We start from the raw sequence: 12,181 nt of genomic DNA, 5'->3' as shown, positions 1-12,181 counted from the left end.
TTGTTACGGAGATTGCGCCAGTATAGAAATGAAGCAATCTGGAGTACTTCATTGGTATACCGATGGCCACTGCCAAGGACGAATTGGATGCAGATTTCTACGTGTGATCCCAAAGGTATTCCCAACCTTGAGGAAGCACAAGCTCCCCAATGAATGGGAGTACCTTGGATCACCATGCAGTGGCTCTTGAGAGCGGTGGAAATCTTTGTACGGTTTGACATTTGTCAACTGGCTCCGTGTGCGAGACACCGGTGTAGGATGTGGTTGGGGGGGGGGGAAGAGGAGTGAAGATGCCTAATTTGGGGGATGTGACCAGATGTGTACAGCTCTAGGAATAAACCTGCAGCTTTTCTTAGCACAAAGTAAAATGGAATAAATGCAATTACTGAGTTAAGAAACATTGATTAAAAGAGGAGTAAAAGATTAAAGACGACTTGATCGCTGTAATTAAAGAGCTATTTTCGGCTCTGGGTCACTGTCCGTATGGAGTTTGCACATTCTCCCCGTGTTTGCATGGGTTACACCCCCACAACCCAAAAGATGTGCAGGCTAGGTGGATTGACCACGCTAAATTGCCCCTTAATTGGAAAAAATGAATTGGGTACTCTAAATTAAAAAAAAAAAATTAGAAGAGTTATTTTTAGTGGGTGTTATTCTTGGAGACAGTCTTGTGTGTTGGGGTTCATTTCTGGGTCTGAACCTGTGTCAATATCATCCCAAAATACCACCTTTTTGGGGTGCGCTCTGCAGCATTCCAGGCTTTCCACTTTTATTTTCGACCCAAGTTTGACTTTATGAGACTCTCACCTCTTTTGCTGGTACTGGGAAGCTTTAAACTGACCTGACTTGCACTGAAACACATTGGAAGTTTTGACTTCTACGGTTTTGTTGTGGATCTACCTGCAATGATGCAGCTGTTTGAAATGCCTTCCACAACTGAACATCAGTTCTTGTGATGGTGACTAGAAATTAACAGGAAAGCGTTTGCTTTTTAAAAAAGAACATAATTGTATTGAACGATCCTATTTTTAAAATTACCGAATTCTGTGTCTCTCTTTCTCCCTAGGGCTGATATGCTGCCCAGTGTGCAGGCAGCAATGTTACACTAAAGACGTCATAGAGAACTACTTTCTGAGGGACATGGGCGAATTGGACAGCAACTCAAACAGGAAAGTTAGCCAGGTAATGTATACTTCAATTGTTTCCCTCTTATTGCCAGCTTCCAGCGGTTTCTGCCACGTAGTAATGCACAGTACTTCCTCCTGCAGCCCTGTGCTTGTAACGTTGGATTAGGATGGTAGCAGACGTTTTTTTAATTAATGATAATCTTCATTGTCACAAGTAAGCTTACATTAACACTGCAGTGAAGTTACTGTGAATATCCCCCAGTCGCCAAATTCCGGCACCTGTTCGGGTACACGGAGGGAGAATGCAGAATGTCCAAATCACCTCGGGACATGTGGAAGGAAACTGGAGCATCCGGAGGAAACCCACGCAGCCACAGAAGAATGTGCAAACTCCGCACAGACAGTGAACCAAGCCGGGAATCGAACCTGGGACCCTGGCCCTGTGAAGCAAAAGTGCTAACCACTGTGCTGCCGATTTTGTGAGAGACTGAATGTGAGCCAGATTTGTATCTTGTAGAAGACTAAGTGGTAAATTACAAAAGTATTTTACGAATCCTACATCTTTATCCCCTGATAATTCCCTGGAAATAGCCCACAGACAGTGTAGAAAATAGCTTTCCCTATTATCTGGCCAGTATCACTTCTACCCTGGCAGTAGCGGGAGATAGTGAATGCACTGGTTGCGATTTTCTAAAACTCAATGGATTCTAGAGCCTCGCAGTGAATTTGAGGTCAGCAAATATGCTGCTGTTCCTGAAAGAAGGGAAAAAGGAAACTGGGTTATTTTGCCTGGCATCCGTTTTACCTAGACAGCTGGTAATGAAGGTACTGAGTCCATCTTTACTCAGTCATTTATTTACAGAGTGAAGCATTACATGCATATATCTCCTAACTTATCCACACCAAAGATTCAATAAGTTTTATATGTTCTCAAGTGAAACACCAGTTAAGCCCATCATTGTATACAATTCATATGCAGTTAACAGATTGCCCTTAAGTAGAAATAGTTAAAATGCATGATCAAAATATCAAAAATAAAATAAAAGCTTTGTATTCAGTACAAAGCATAAATTTGTGGCTCCTCCTTTAGGTCTTTTTGTAAAACAATCCAGGAGTTGCATCCATCCATTTAATTTTCAAGATTTCTTTCTCTCCGGCATTTTCTTCAAGGCAGCAAAGACCACCTGTAACCGTTTCTCAGTCTCACTTTTGTGTTACCTTGTTAAGTTCGGGAGTCGGGGACTCTGATTTCCAACCAACCGTGGGACTTTCGCAGATGCTCCAGCCAGGAACTGGCAGTTCAGTTGTTTTATGTTCTTCAAGCGAAGACCAGCTCTGTGCAGAAGAAAGAAAGTAGAATGGTGCGGAGAAGCCGGTCAGATGATCTGGAACGGTGAAATTTGCCCCACAGGGGATCAGTGCAGGGGTTCTTCAGGAGGTGGCAACCATTCCTGGATTTCCTGGCAGAACGGTAGAAATAAGGCTGGCAGCAGCAGCAACCTGGGGGGGGCGACCCGACTCTTTGTTTTGAGCTGAAGGGACGTGTATATTTGCTTTTTGCTAATGTCGGGCGTTAATTTATTTCTTCTTTTTTGCATACGGGGTGGGAGGGGTTTGTTCTTTCTGTTCTTAGTATTTTCTGTTATTGATATTTTGTGAAAATTTGAATAAAAAGTATTTTTTTAAAAAAAGATGATCTGGAACCGACTGCAGTTAGGAGTGAGAGTCCAAGGGAGCAGGGCATGGGAAGGGGGGGGGGACAGGGAGAGGTTCCAAATGGAGGTCCCAGATAAGGGATAGAGACGGGACAGAAATAGCTCCTGAGAAAAGAAAGGAACAGAGAAATAGGCTCCAAATTGTGGGCGGTACGGTAGCACAGTGGTTAGCACAATGGCCTCACAGCTCCAGGGTCTCGGGTTTGATTCCCGACTTGGGTCACTGTCTGTGCAGAGTCTGCACGTTCTCCCCGTGTCTGCGTGGGTTTCCCCCCACAGTCCAAAGATCTGCAGGTTAGGAGGATTGGCCATAATAAATTGCCCTTTGTGTCCAAGAAGGTAAGGAGGGGTTACTGAGTTACGGGGATAGGGTGGAAGTGTGGGCTTAAGTGGGGTGGTGCAGATACGATGGGCCGAATGGCCTCCTTCTGCACTGTAAATTCTATGTTCTAAATCAAAGGAAGCAGGGAGCACACACTAAGCAGAGTGGGTTTGAGAAAAGACTAAAATCCAAGATGGATGCCTCAGCCATTGGGGCAAAGGTACCCCTTTGGAACAGTGGTGTTGTGCTTGGCATGGCCGAACTGTGCTTGTAATTGAGTGTATTCTGAGATCCAGAGCAAAGGAATCTTGGAAGGCGAGATCGAAACCCTGCGAGGTGGATCATGGTTGAAGCCGTCTGAGTGGGAGGGTATTTTGGAAAGAATTCCAAAGCGACATCTTCAAATGTGGAGTTTGGAAACCCTCCTGAGAAAGACGAAATGTCAGTGAGATTGCTTGGCCTGCGATGTGACAAATGTCTGGCTGGGTCGTTGAGAGATTCACCGAACCTGTTTTAGTCACATCTGTCGTCATTCATTACATAGTATAGTGTTTGACCACAGTTTGAACGTTAATTCACGGGTACCTTGTACCGCAGAATTTAGAGTGAAAGTTCATCTGAAACAAAACCAAAAAATACCGGACCATTTCAGTAGGTCTGACAGCATCTGTGGCGAGGGAAGGGAGATAACGAGACCCACCCTGACACGGGGAGAATGTGCAAACTCCACACGGACAGGGCTGGGATCGAAGCCGGATCCTCGGTGTGGTGAGGCAGCAGTGCTAACCACTGTGCCGTCCCAGTTTCACGTATTTGGATGTAGCTATTCTACTGATGGAGAGGTCAGAAGATTATATTAAAGAAACCTCTATTTTAATTAACTTGGATCTTGGGCCGAGCAGGTATACAGGGTATAATTTGATAGTACGTGATAAGCTACATGACTTCCTCCTGTGCTGCATGATTCTGTGGTGTGTATATTTTCAGGATATATCTCAAGAATACCGAATTGGTACAGTGCAGGAGGCTATGCGGCCCATCCTGTTGTTGGAAGCTCCAGATGCATGCTGGTTGTGGAATGCACAGAAATTCCTTAATTGCTCCTTGGGTGTTGGCAAAGGGCTAGCCAAATGGCCCAAAATATCGGGCAGATAACTGAAGTTTCAGCCAAGCCAGAAAGACCTTGTTAAGTACCAAAGCTATGAGCGGCTTGGAATTCGCGTCATTTTGGTTTTGAGTTTCCTGATTGTATTTATTTTGGAATGGATCACTGATTGTATTTATTTTGGAATGGATCACGTCATTAACACACTTGCTGCTTGTTTTCTGATGGCAACATGCTACTCTGCGTGGACCTGTCGATCCTCTGGTGAAGTCAAAGCAACTTGGCATGAAACGAGAGACTGCATTCAGATTGAATGCTCCAAATGCTTTTTAGATCTCCTGAGACTCACTGGGTTAGGTTGTGTGTAGACATCCTAAATTGATTAGGGAACTATCCCAATTCCTGCTGCAAGTCTGCTCAGAGACTACAAGCAAAGAAGTGGTTCCTCTGCATGACAAATTGCAGGCTCAAGCTATGTAACTTGCCGTGACCTTTTGTGTTTCTTTTCCGTATGAGAGGATTGAGCCAACAACATAAACGAGGTACACTGCATCACTGAGCAGGACAGAATTTGGTCCTTGGCCTGTTACCATTGCACTGCAAATGGTCCAAATCAAACGATTGTTATGACAACATAGAACCAGGTCTTCGTGTAACAAATGTGGTGCTGCCTTTTTGTTGGTTGTGAGAACTGTGTGACAACATGGCTCTTGCAACACTGATGTGAATAAGAACGAAGAATAGATAAGGTATGGAAAAGTCGCCATGGTCTCAGATGACCATAGGCTGCTTTCCCCTTTGAAGGCGGGGGAGCTGACTGGTGGCGGTTTAACATGAGGATCACCACACCTTGGGCAAGGGGCATGGTTGAGAAGGTGGGTCCTTCAGGAAGAATAGATGCAGTGATATGGAAAGAGGAACCATTTCTCTGCCAAGATTATTTGACCCCATTTCCACAAGTATGATCAGGCTAGGATCTAATAGAAAGCACGGGGCTAGACCAGTGCTTTTCAGACTTTTTCCCGGGACCCACACCATGTTCGTTGACCCAGTCTATCCCGAGTCAAGGCAGTGTTTGGGACACTAAAGTTTTCTTGCCCCAGGCAAGGGAGGGAAAGAAAATCATCTAGTTTCTCTGTTATTAATCATTATCCTGTAGCCCCTGGTGCATTGAACTTATGTCAGCATTGAGTGAGGACAGGATCAGACATGACTGTGGTGTCCTCCTATCTATAAAAGTTCACTGTCCAGGGTCACACATGAAGAATAGTTACTCATGAGAGATACTGGAGGGCCGCCAACAATTGTGAAGCCCCATTCATCGTGGGACATAGTCTCAAGGAAAAATAGAAGCAAAGGAATAAGACTGAGGGGAGGAGAACAAAGAAGATATATGTGGTTCTTGTAAATAAAACAGCCAGAAATCTGAAGATAGTGAAATTAAAATCTTGATTAATAATTAGCTTAAATGCAATTTAGTTATTTGATGCACGTTTATTCAACTTCTAAGTCCATTATTAGAAAGAAGTTAATCAATGTTGATGAATGCTGACATTAAAACTGCCCCACAGTCAACTGATAACCTAACTGTTCTGATTGTGATTAATCAGATAGAATGGACATTGAAGATAATTTTTCTCAGTATTAATTATTTCCTCAACAGCTTCACTATTTTGCATCTTTGAGTATACTTACTATACATTCCGCCCAGAGGGTTTCTGAATTGCCCACTTCTTTCCCCGTAGTATACCACCTATACTTGAAAGAGAGTTCCTGTCTTATTGACTGGGAGATGCTCCGTTACCGTACAATTTTCATTGTTCAAAACACAATTCTTGTCAAGTCTCGGGTGAAGTTTCTGGCATCATCGCATCACTTTCTGTGGCAACCAGTGATTAAACAAACGGCAAGACCCTTGTTTCACTGCAGGGGCGACAACAGCGCAAGCAGTGCTCGGGAGCGGCTGGCGTCAAAAACCTAGCAACCAGTACGGCAATGGGCAGCACGGTAGCACATTGGTTAGCACAGTTGCTTCACAGCTCCAGGGTCCCAGGTTTGATTCTCGGCTTGGGGTCACTGTCTGTGCGGAGTCTGCACGTTTTCCCGTGTCTGCGTGGGATTCCTCCGGGTGCTCCGGTTTCCTCCCACAGATGTGCAAGTTAGGTGGATTGGCCATGATAAATTACCCTTAGTGACCAAAAAGGTTAGGAGGGGTTACTGGGTTGCAGGGATGGGGGTGGAGGTGTGGGCTTAAGTGAGGTGCTGTTTCCGAGGGCCAGTGTAGACTCGATGGGCCAAATGGCCTCCTTTTGCACTGTAAATTCTATTATTTTATGAGCTACAAGAAGTTACCAGGCGACCTGGTGCTAGCGGTAACGTTCCGTATTTTCTCACTTGCTGACCAGTTATTTTGATGTTCTGAAATCACTGTACACTAAGAATGTTTCCCCCATGATGACACCATTTGGATAACTGCCATTGTCTTTTAAAATTTGTTGGCATTTTAAAAGGTCCCCACACATGTTATTTATGAAAACCGCTGTGGGCGGTACAGTGACGCAGTGTTTAGCACTGCTGCCTCACGGCGCCGAGGACCTGGGTTCAACCCCGGCCCCTGTCCGTGTGGAGTTTGCATATTCTCCCCGTGTCTGCGTGGGTCTCGGCCCCCACAACCCAAAGATGTGCAGGATAGGTGGACTGGCCACACTAAATTGCCCCTTAATTGGAAAATAAAGTATGAAAACTGTTGCTCCGCAACCCTTCTGACATGGTGGGTCACTTCCTGCAATTTGAAAACGCTAGACAATTACCTCTCCTCCTTACAACCTGGAAATTTAATGAGAGTTCGTTGTTCGAGATCCAGCTGCCCTGAGATTGTTTCATTCTAACTTGGAGATGGGCATTGACGCCTGCATACCATGAATAAAAAGTGCTACCTCATACCTTCTCTCCAATGAGACATTAAACTGAGACCCATGTAAAGGATCCCATGGGACTATTTTGAAGACAGACGGGACTTTGCTCTGATATCCTGACCGATTCCTCAACCAACAAAGCCAAAGCAAATGATCTAGTCGTTATCTTTCCTGCATGTGGGGCTGTGCTGTACTGAGTTTGGCTTCTGCATTGTGACAGTGACCGCGCCTTTAGAATTCATGACTAGAATGTTTTGGGAATTACTTGGAGTTGTGAAAGACGCTATAGAAACCCAAGGCTCTTCCTTGGTAAATCCCAGAGCAAACATGTTTAGGTGAGTCTTTAAGTTGGGGCACTAAAAATGGTGGGAAGATTGAGGAAGAGAGAGTGCAGAGCCATCCTTGCTTGCTCTCCAGGTCATTTCGAATGTATGATGCACAAAGCTTCAGTAAAATTAGTTTCTCCATAAATCTGGCATGACACTATTTCGACGGAAAATGGGGTAATTATTCCCCAGCCAGTATTTCTCCCCAAATCAGCATCGCTGACGTTGCTGGTCCCTCTCGTCGTTATCATATTGCTGTTTATAGGAGGTTGGTGTGCACAAATTGACTGCAATGTTTTCGACATTATAACAGTGACTACACTTCAGTAGTGACTGCCCTCTTGTGTCCGTATTGAATTCTATCGAGATGTGAAACTAACCGTGATTGCCTCTTCCCTAGTTATAAATAAGCTACAGTTTGCAGATGACTGCAGTACCTTGCCTACTCTGCACCAAATTTACAAATCACTCTTGATCTCTTCAATTCTTCGTACAAGAAACCCAACCTGCCTTTGAATGTTGCCAAAACCAAACTCGTATACCGACCCAGATATTCTCCTTCCGTATTTGTTGAAACAGAGACTCTGAAGTATGTTGAACGCTTCCATAGCTCCTCAACCAAAAGACCACCATTGACGAGATCCATTTTAGCTGCAAGTGTCCAACCTTCTACAAACTACGGCAATGACTGACGACAAAAATCCTACTGTACGGAGCAGTTGTTGTCAATGCACTCCTGTGCTACGGTGATCTGAACTGTATATCAGTGACCATCAGAGCACTTGAGATATTCCACCAGCAGTGCATCTTCCAGATTCGTGGAATCATAGAATTTACAGTGCAGAAGTTGGCCATTTGGCCCATCGAGTCTGCACCGGCCCTAGAGCACCCTACTTAAGCCCTATTCCTATAACCCAGTAAAACCCCCCCCCGATTCAGTGAGGGAGCTGTTGAATAAACGTTAGCGTCCTTCCCGAAGCCAGCTCCACAAGCATTTGGGCAAAATCCCGAAACAAATGCAACTTCGATGGACTGGACGCTGGGGGTGGCAGAAAACCGCCGACCCCATCAGATAATATTCTCTCAGCTGACCAGCGTTCCAGGGCAGAACAGAGAAAGCAATTTGCAGTAGCATTGACCTTACTGACCGGGAGGAGCTTGCTATCAATCATTCAGAATGGTTCAAACTGCATCATGCGCATAGGTCCCTGGTTCGATTTCCAGCTTGGGTTACTGCCTGTGCGGAGTCTTCACGTTCTCCCTGTGTCTGCGTGGGTTTCCTCCGGGCGCTCCGGTTTCCTCCCGAAAGATGTGCTTGTTAGGTGAATTGGACATTCTGAATTCTCCCTCAGTGCACCCAAACAGGCGCCGGAATGTGGCAACTAGGTGCTTTTCACAGTAACTTCATTGCAGTGTTAATGTAAGCCAACTTCTGACAATAGTAAAGATTATCATAAGGTAGAACTAACTTCACCTGGTCATTTCAATTAATCTGAACAGCGCTGGCATGACAAGTGGTTGAAATCTCCCTGGGCAAGGCAAGAGACAATCAACCCAGGGTTGCCCCTGCTTACTGGTAACACCAAAGCAAATTAGTGTGGATGCTACAAATGTGAAATAAGAACAGGAAATGGTGCCAATGTTCAGGAGATTTGGCGACCTCCATGGAGAGCGGAGGGATTAACATTTCAGTTGGATGACCCTTCATCAGTACAGGGAAAGGGGGTTGGGGAGATTGGCAAAAGAACAAAAAGGAAGGCCAGTAATAGAGTAGAACGGTGTTCTTCAAACTTGTTTTCCCGGGACCCACTTTTACCAACTGGCTAACTTTCGGGACCCATGCTGGCCGATCTTCACGATCAATGCCGGTTGACCTTTGCAACCCAGGCCAGCTGAACTTCGTGGCCCCATGGACCGACCTTCATTACCCACCATTATTTCTCGCCTTTAATGCAACAGGTGAAGCAGCTTGATCCTCACAATCTCACTTTGCCATTCGATGTTACATTTCTGCTAAGGGTGCCAGCAGATAATTTACGTTCTTCCTGCATCCTTTGAAAACATCAAGAGGTTTGTCCTCAAACTCATGTTTTGAAGTTTTGAGGGTTTTAAACTTTCATTTACCAATACCTCCCTGCATATAACAAGCACGGGCTTTACATCCTGATTTTGATTGGCACAATTAAGAAAGTCACACCTCAATCAATTATTTTTAGACTGCTTTGTACCTGACTTCAGTTTTTCTTTGGGTGTTCACCAGAAGCCCTCGGGCTGTACATACAGCTCACATCAACGCTGCTTTGTTCTTCCCTGGTCTTCCTGAGCAGCTCTCTCCAGCAGATTCAGTTGTGAGATCTTGGTCTGTTTGTGACTCTGGCCCTCTCTTCCTTACTACAAAATGGCCCATCTTCAGTTCTTCACGCTGTCCTGTTGCTTGTTTGCTGGAACGTACAAATGGAGGAATCTCTCCTTCATGATTTTGCGGCCAAATCCCGGATGTACTGGGCACGTGGCGTCAGTGTACGTGACGTGCTCTCTGCCACTGCTTCTGGCGGGAAGGTGCCATCGTTTGTACTTATACCAGTCGCGGCCAGCATTCATAAAACCCGATCACGGCCGTCGGACGCTTCTCCCTCGATCAGGAATGCCGTGACTGATCGCTTGGCGACCCTCCCAACACCCACCCGCAGGTCACGACCCTGAGTTTGAAAAACCCTGGGGTAAAATACCCTAGGGTAGATGCGGTAAAAGACACGGTGACACAGTGGTTAGCACTGCTGCCTCACTCAGGGAGCCAGGTTCGATTCCAGCCTGGGGTCATTGTCTCTGCGGAGTCTGCATGTTCTCCCTGTGTCTGCATTGATTTCTTCCCATAGTCCAAAGATGTGCAGGTTAGATGAATTGACCATGCTAAATTGCCCCTAAGTGTCGAGGGGTGTGCAGGTTAGATTATGGGATGACGGGGATAGGGTGGGTGGACAGAGTGGACATGGATAGAGTGGGTCGGTGCAGACTTGATATGCACTGTAAGGATTCTATGGTTTTCTGAAAACCAAAGAGGTTAAATGACGAAAAGTATCGGTGGTGCCGGGCTGAAAAGGAATGGCAGTGGGACAAGTAAAGAAGCGAAGGTCGTGTCTGGTGGGCGTGTGAAGGGCAGAATTATGGACAGAGATTGCGGTCAGAAATTTTTGAGCTCTGTATTGAACCAAATGACGAATGCATGTGATTAAAAGATGAGGTAATGTTCCTTCAGCTGTATTTGAGCTTCATTCAAACTATGCAAGAAGCCAAGACAGGGAGGTATCCATCATCTGCAGTATTTTGTTGGTGTATTAGCAAAATTTCATTCCATTTAAAAAAAAAAAAAAAAAAAATTCTTCATCGGAAGTGGGTGTTGCTGTCTACGCCAGTATACCGTGCCCATCTCCAATTGCTACTATCTACGCAGTGATTCCAGCTCATGTATGTAATGTATAGTGTGGGCATTTGTTAAAATACTGAGCCTTCTAATGTCTACAGCGACTCTGAAAATGGAAAGATCGGTATGCGGAAAACACATTCTGCAGTGAGATCTAATGACGTTTGCCAGCAGAGTAAGTTGTCACACTTGATTTGTGTGCTGAGTGAGTTTTTCTGTGCCCTCCCCCAACAAGGTGTGTACAAGCTGCGAAGACAACGCTGTGTCGTCTAGTTTCTGTGTCGAGTGCGCTGAGTGGCTGTGCGATGCCTGCGTAGAGGCTCACCAGAGAGTGAAGTTCACAAAGGACCACACTATGAGCAAGAAAAACCCAGGGCTCACAGGTACAATCTTTAAAACTTTGTGTGCGCATTTGTGCAGGTGTACTTTTATATCTACGTGTGAGGCTAGTAAGTCAGCCTTTGGAGTTACAGATCCAAAGTCTTTCTGCCCTTTGGTGGTTTTGCCTTGCAGCATTTTGCAGTTCCCCAGGTAGCTGCTGTGGGACTCATTCAAGTTCCAATCTTTTCAGTTGTTAGCATGGACTGAGAACCTTGGCAGTCTGTGCGGATCTTCGCAACCAGTTTCAATCCTGGCGACATCTACTTTCCAGCAGGGTCATTTTATAGTAAATAGAGTAAGAACCTTGGGTGAGTCTGTCCTCTTTGGCTCAAGGGCATTAGTGTCTGAAACGATTCCAGGTAAGAAATTGAACCTGGGATGCACGTGTCTGAATAACGCATTACCGCAGCAGGTTGTGCTGACCCCTGACCCACCAGGTGACTGAATCTTGTTTTTTCCTTAATGCAATAAACAGCTTTAGAAGTTAGAATTTAGCTCTCTTTAAAGTAGACGTTCATTTGAGTTACTCACTTTCAATTTTATTCTCGGTGTACTCGCATAAGGTGGACTTCAGAGACCGAGAAGGCCACCCCTCAAGGGAAATTGGGTGTGCCAGAAATGCCGACCTTCTCAATGACACACCATCCCATGATAGAATAAAACAAATATTGGCGTTTATTTTTAAATTCTATTCAGCAAATTAAAAAGCTTCACAGCCTCCAATTTTAAGGTAAAGATCCTTCTTTTCAACATGCAGCAGCTAGCCCAATGCGCCTCTCACAACTTTCAGTCTTCTCCTGCCTGGAAGGACAGTGTCAGTGCATTGGTTACACCACCTGCAACTCAGACATTATGGACCATTTCGTCAC

The 12,181-nt window shown here is 45.2% G+C and overlaps 1 protein-coding gene across 1 annotated transcript in view; it reads left to right on the top strand.

The window, feature by feature from the left end:
- LOC119956407 (transcription intermediary factor 1-beta-like) overlaps window positions 1-12,175 on the top strand; it is a 58,130-nt gene extending 45,955 nt beyond the window's left edge. The window contains exons 2-4 of the mRNA XM_038783593.1: window positions 1,067-1,182; window positions 11,167-11,314; window positions 11,503-12,175. Of these exons, the coding sequence (XP_038639521.1) occupies window positions 1,067-1,182; window positions 11,167-11,314; window positions 11,503-11,519 (281 nt within the window). The 3' untranslated portion in view covers window positions 11,520-12,175. The remainder of the gene's footprint in view (window positions 1-1,066; window positions 1,183-11,166; window positions 11,315-11,502) is intronic.
- Window positions 12,176-12,181: the final 6 nt, after the last annotated feature.

This window comes from Scyliorhinus canicula, chromosome 23 (genome assembly GCF_902713615.1).
Source record: "Scyliorhinus canicula chromosome 23, sScyCan1.1, whole genome shotgun sequence".
Taxonomy (NCBI): Eukaryota; Metazoa; Chordata; class Chondrichthyes; order Carcharhiniformes; family Scyliorhinidae; genus Scyliorhinus; species Scyliorhinus canicula.
Note: the sequence above shows the minus strand (reverse complement) of the source record. Positions and strands in the feature narration are given on the sequence as shown.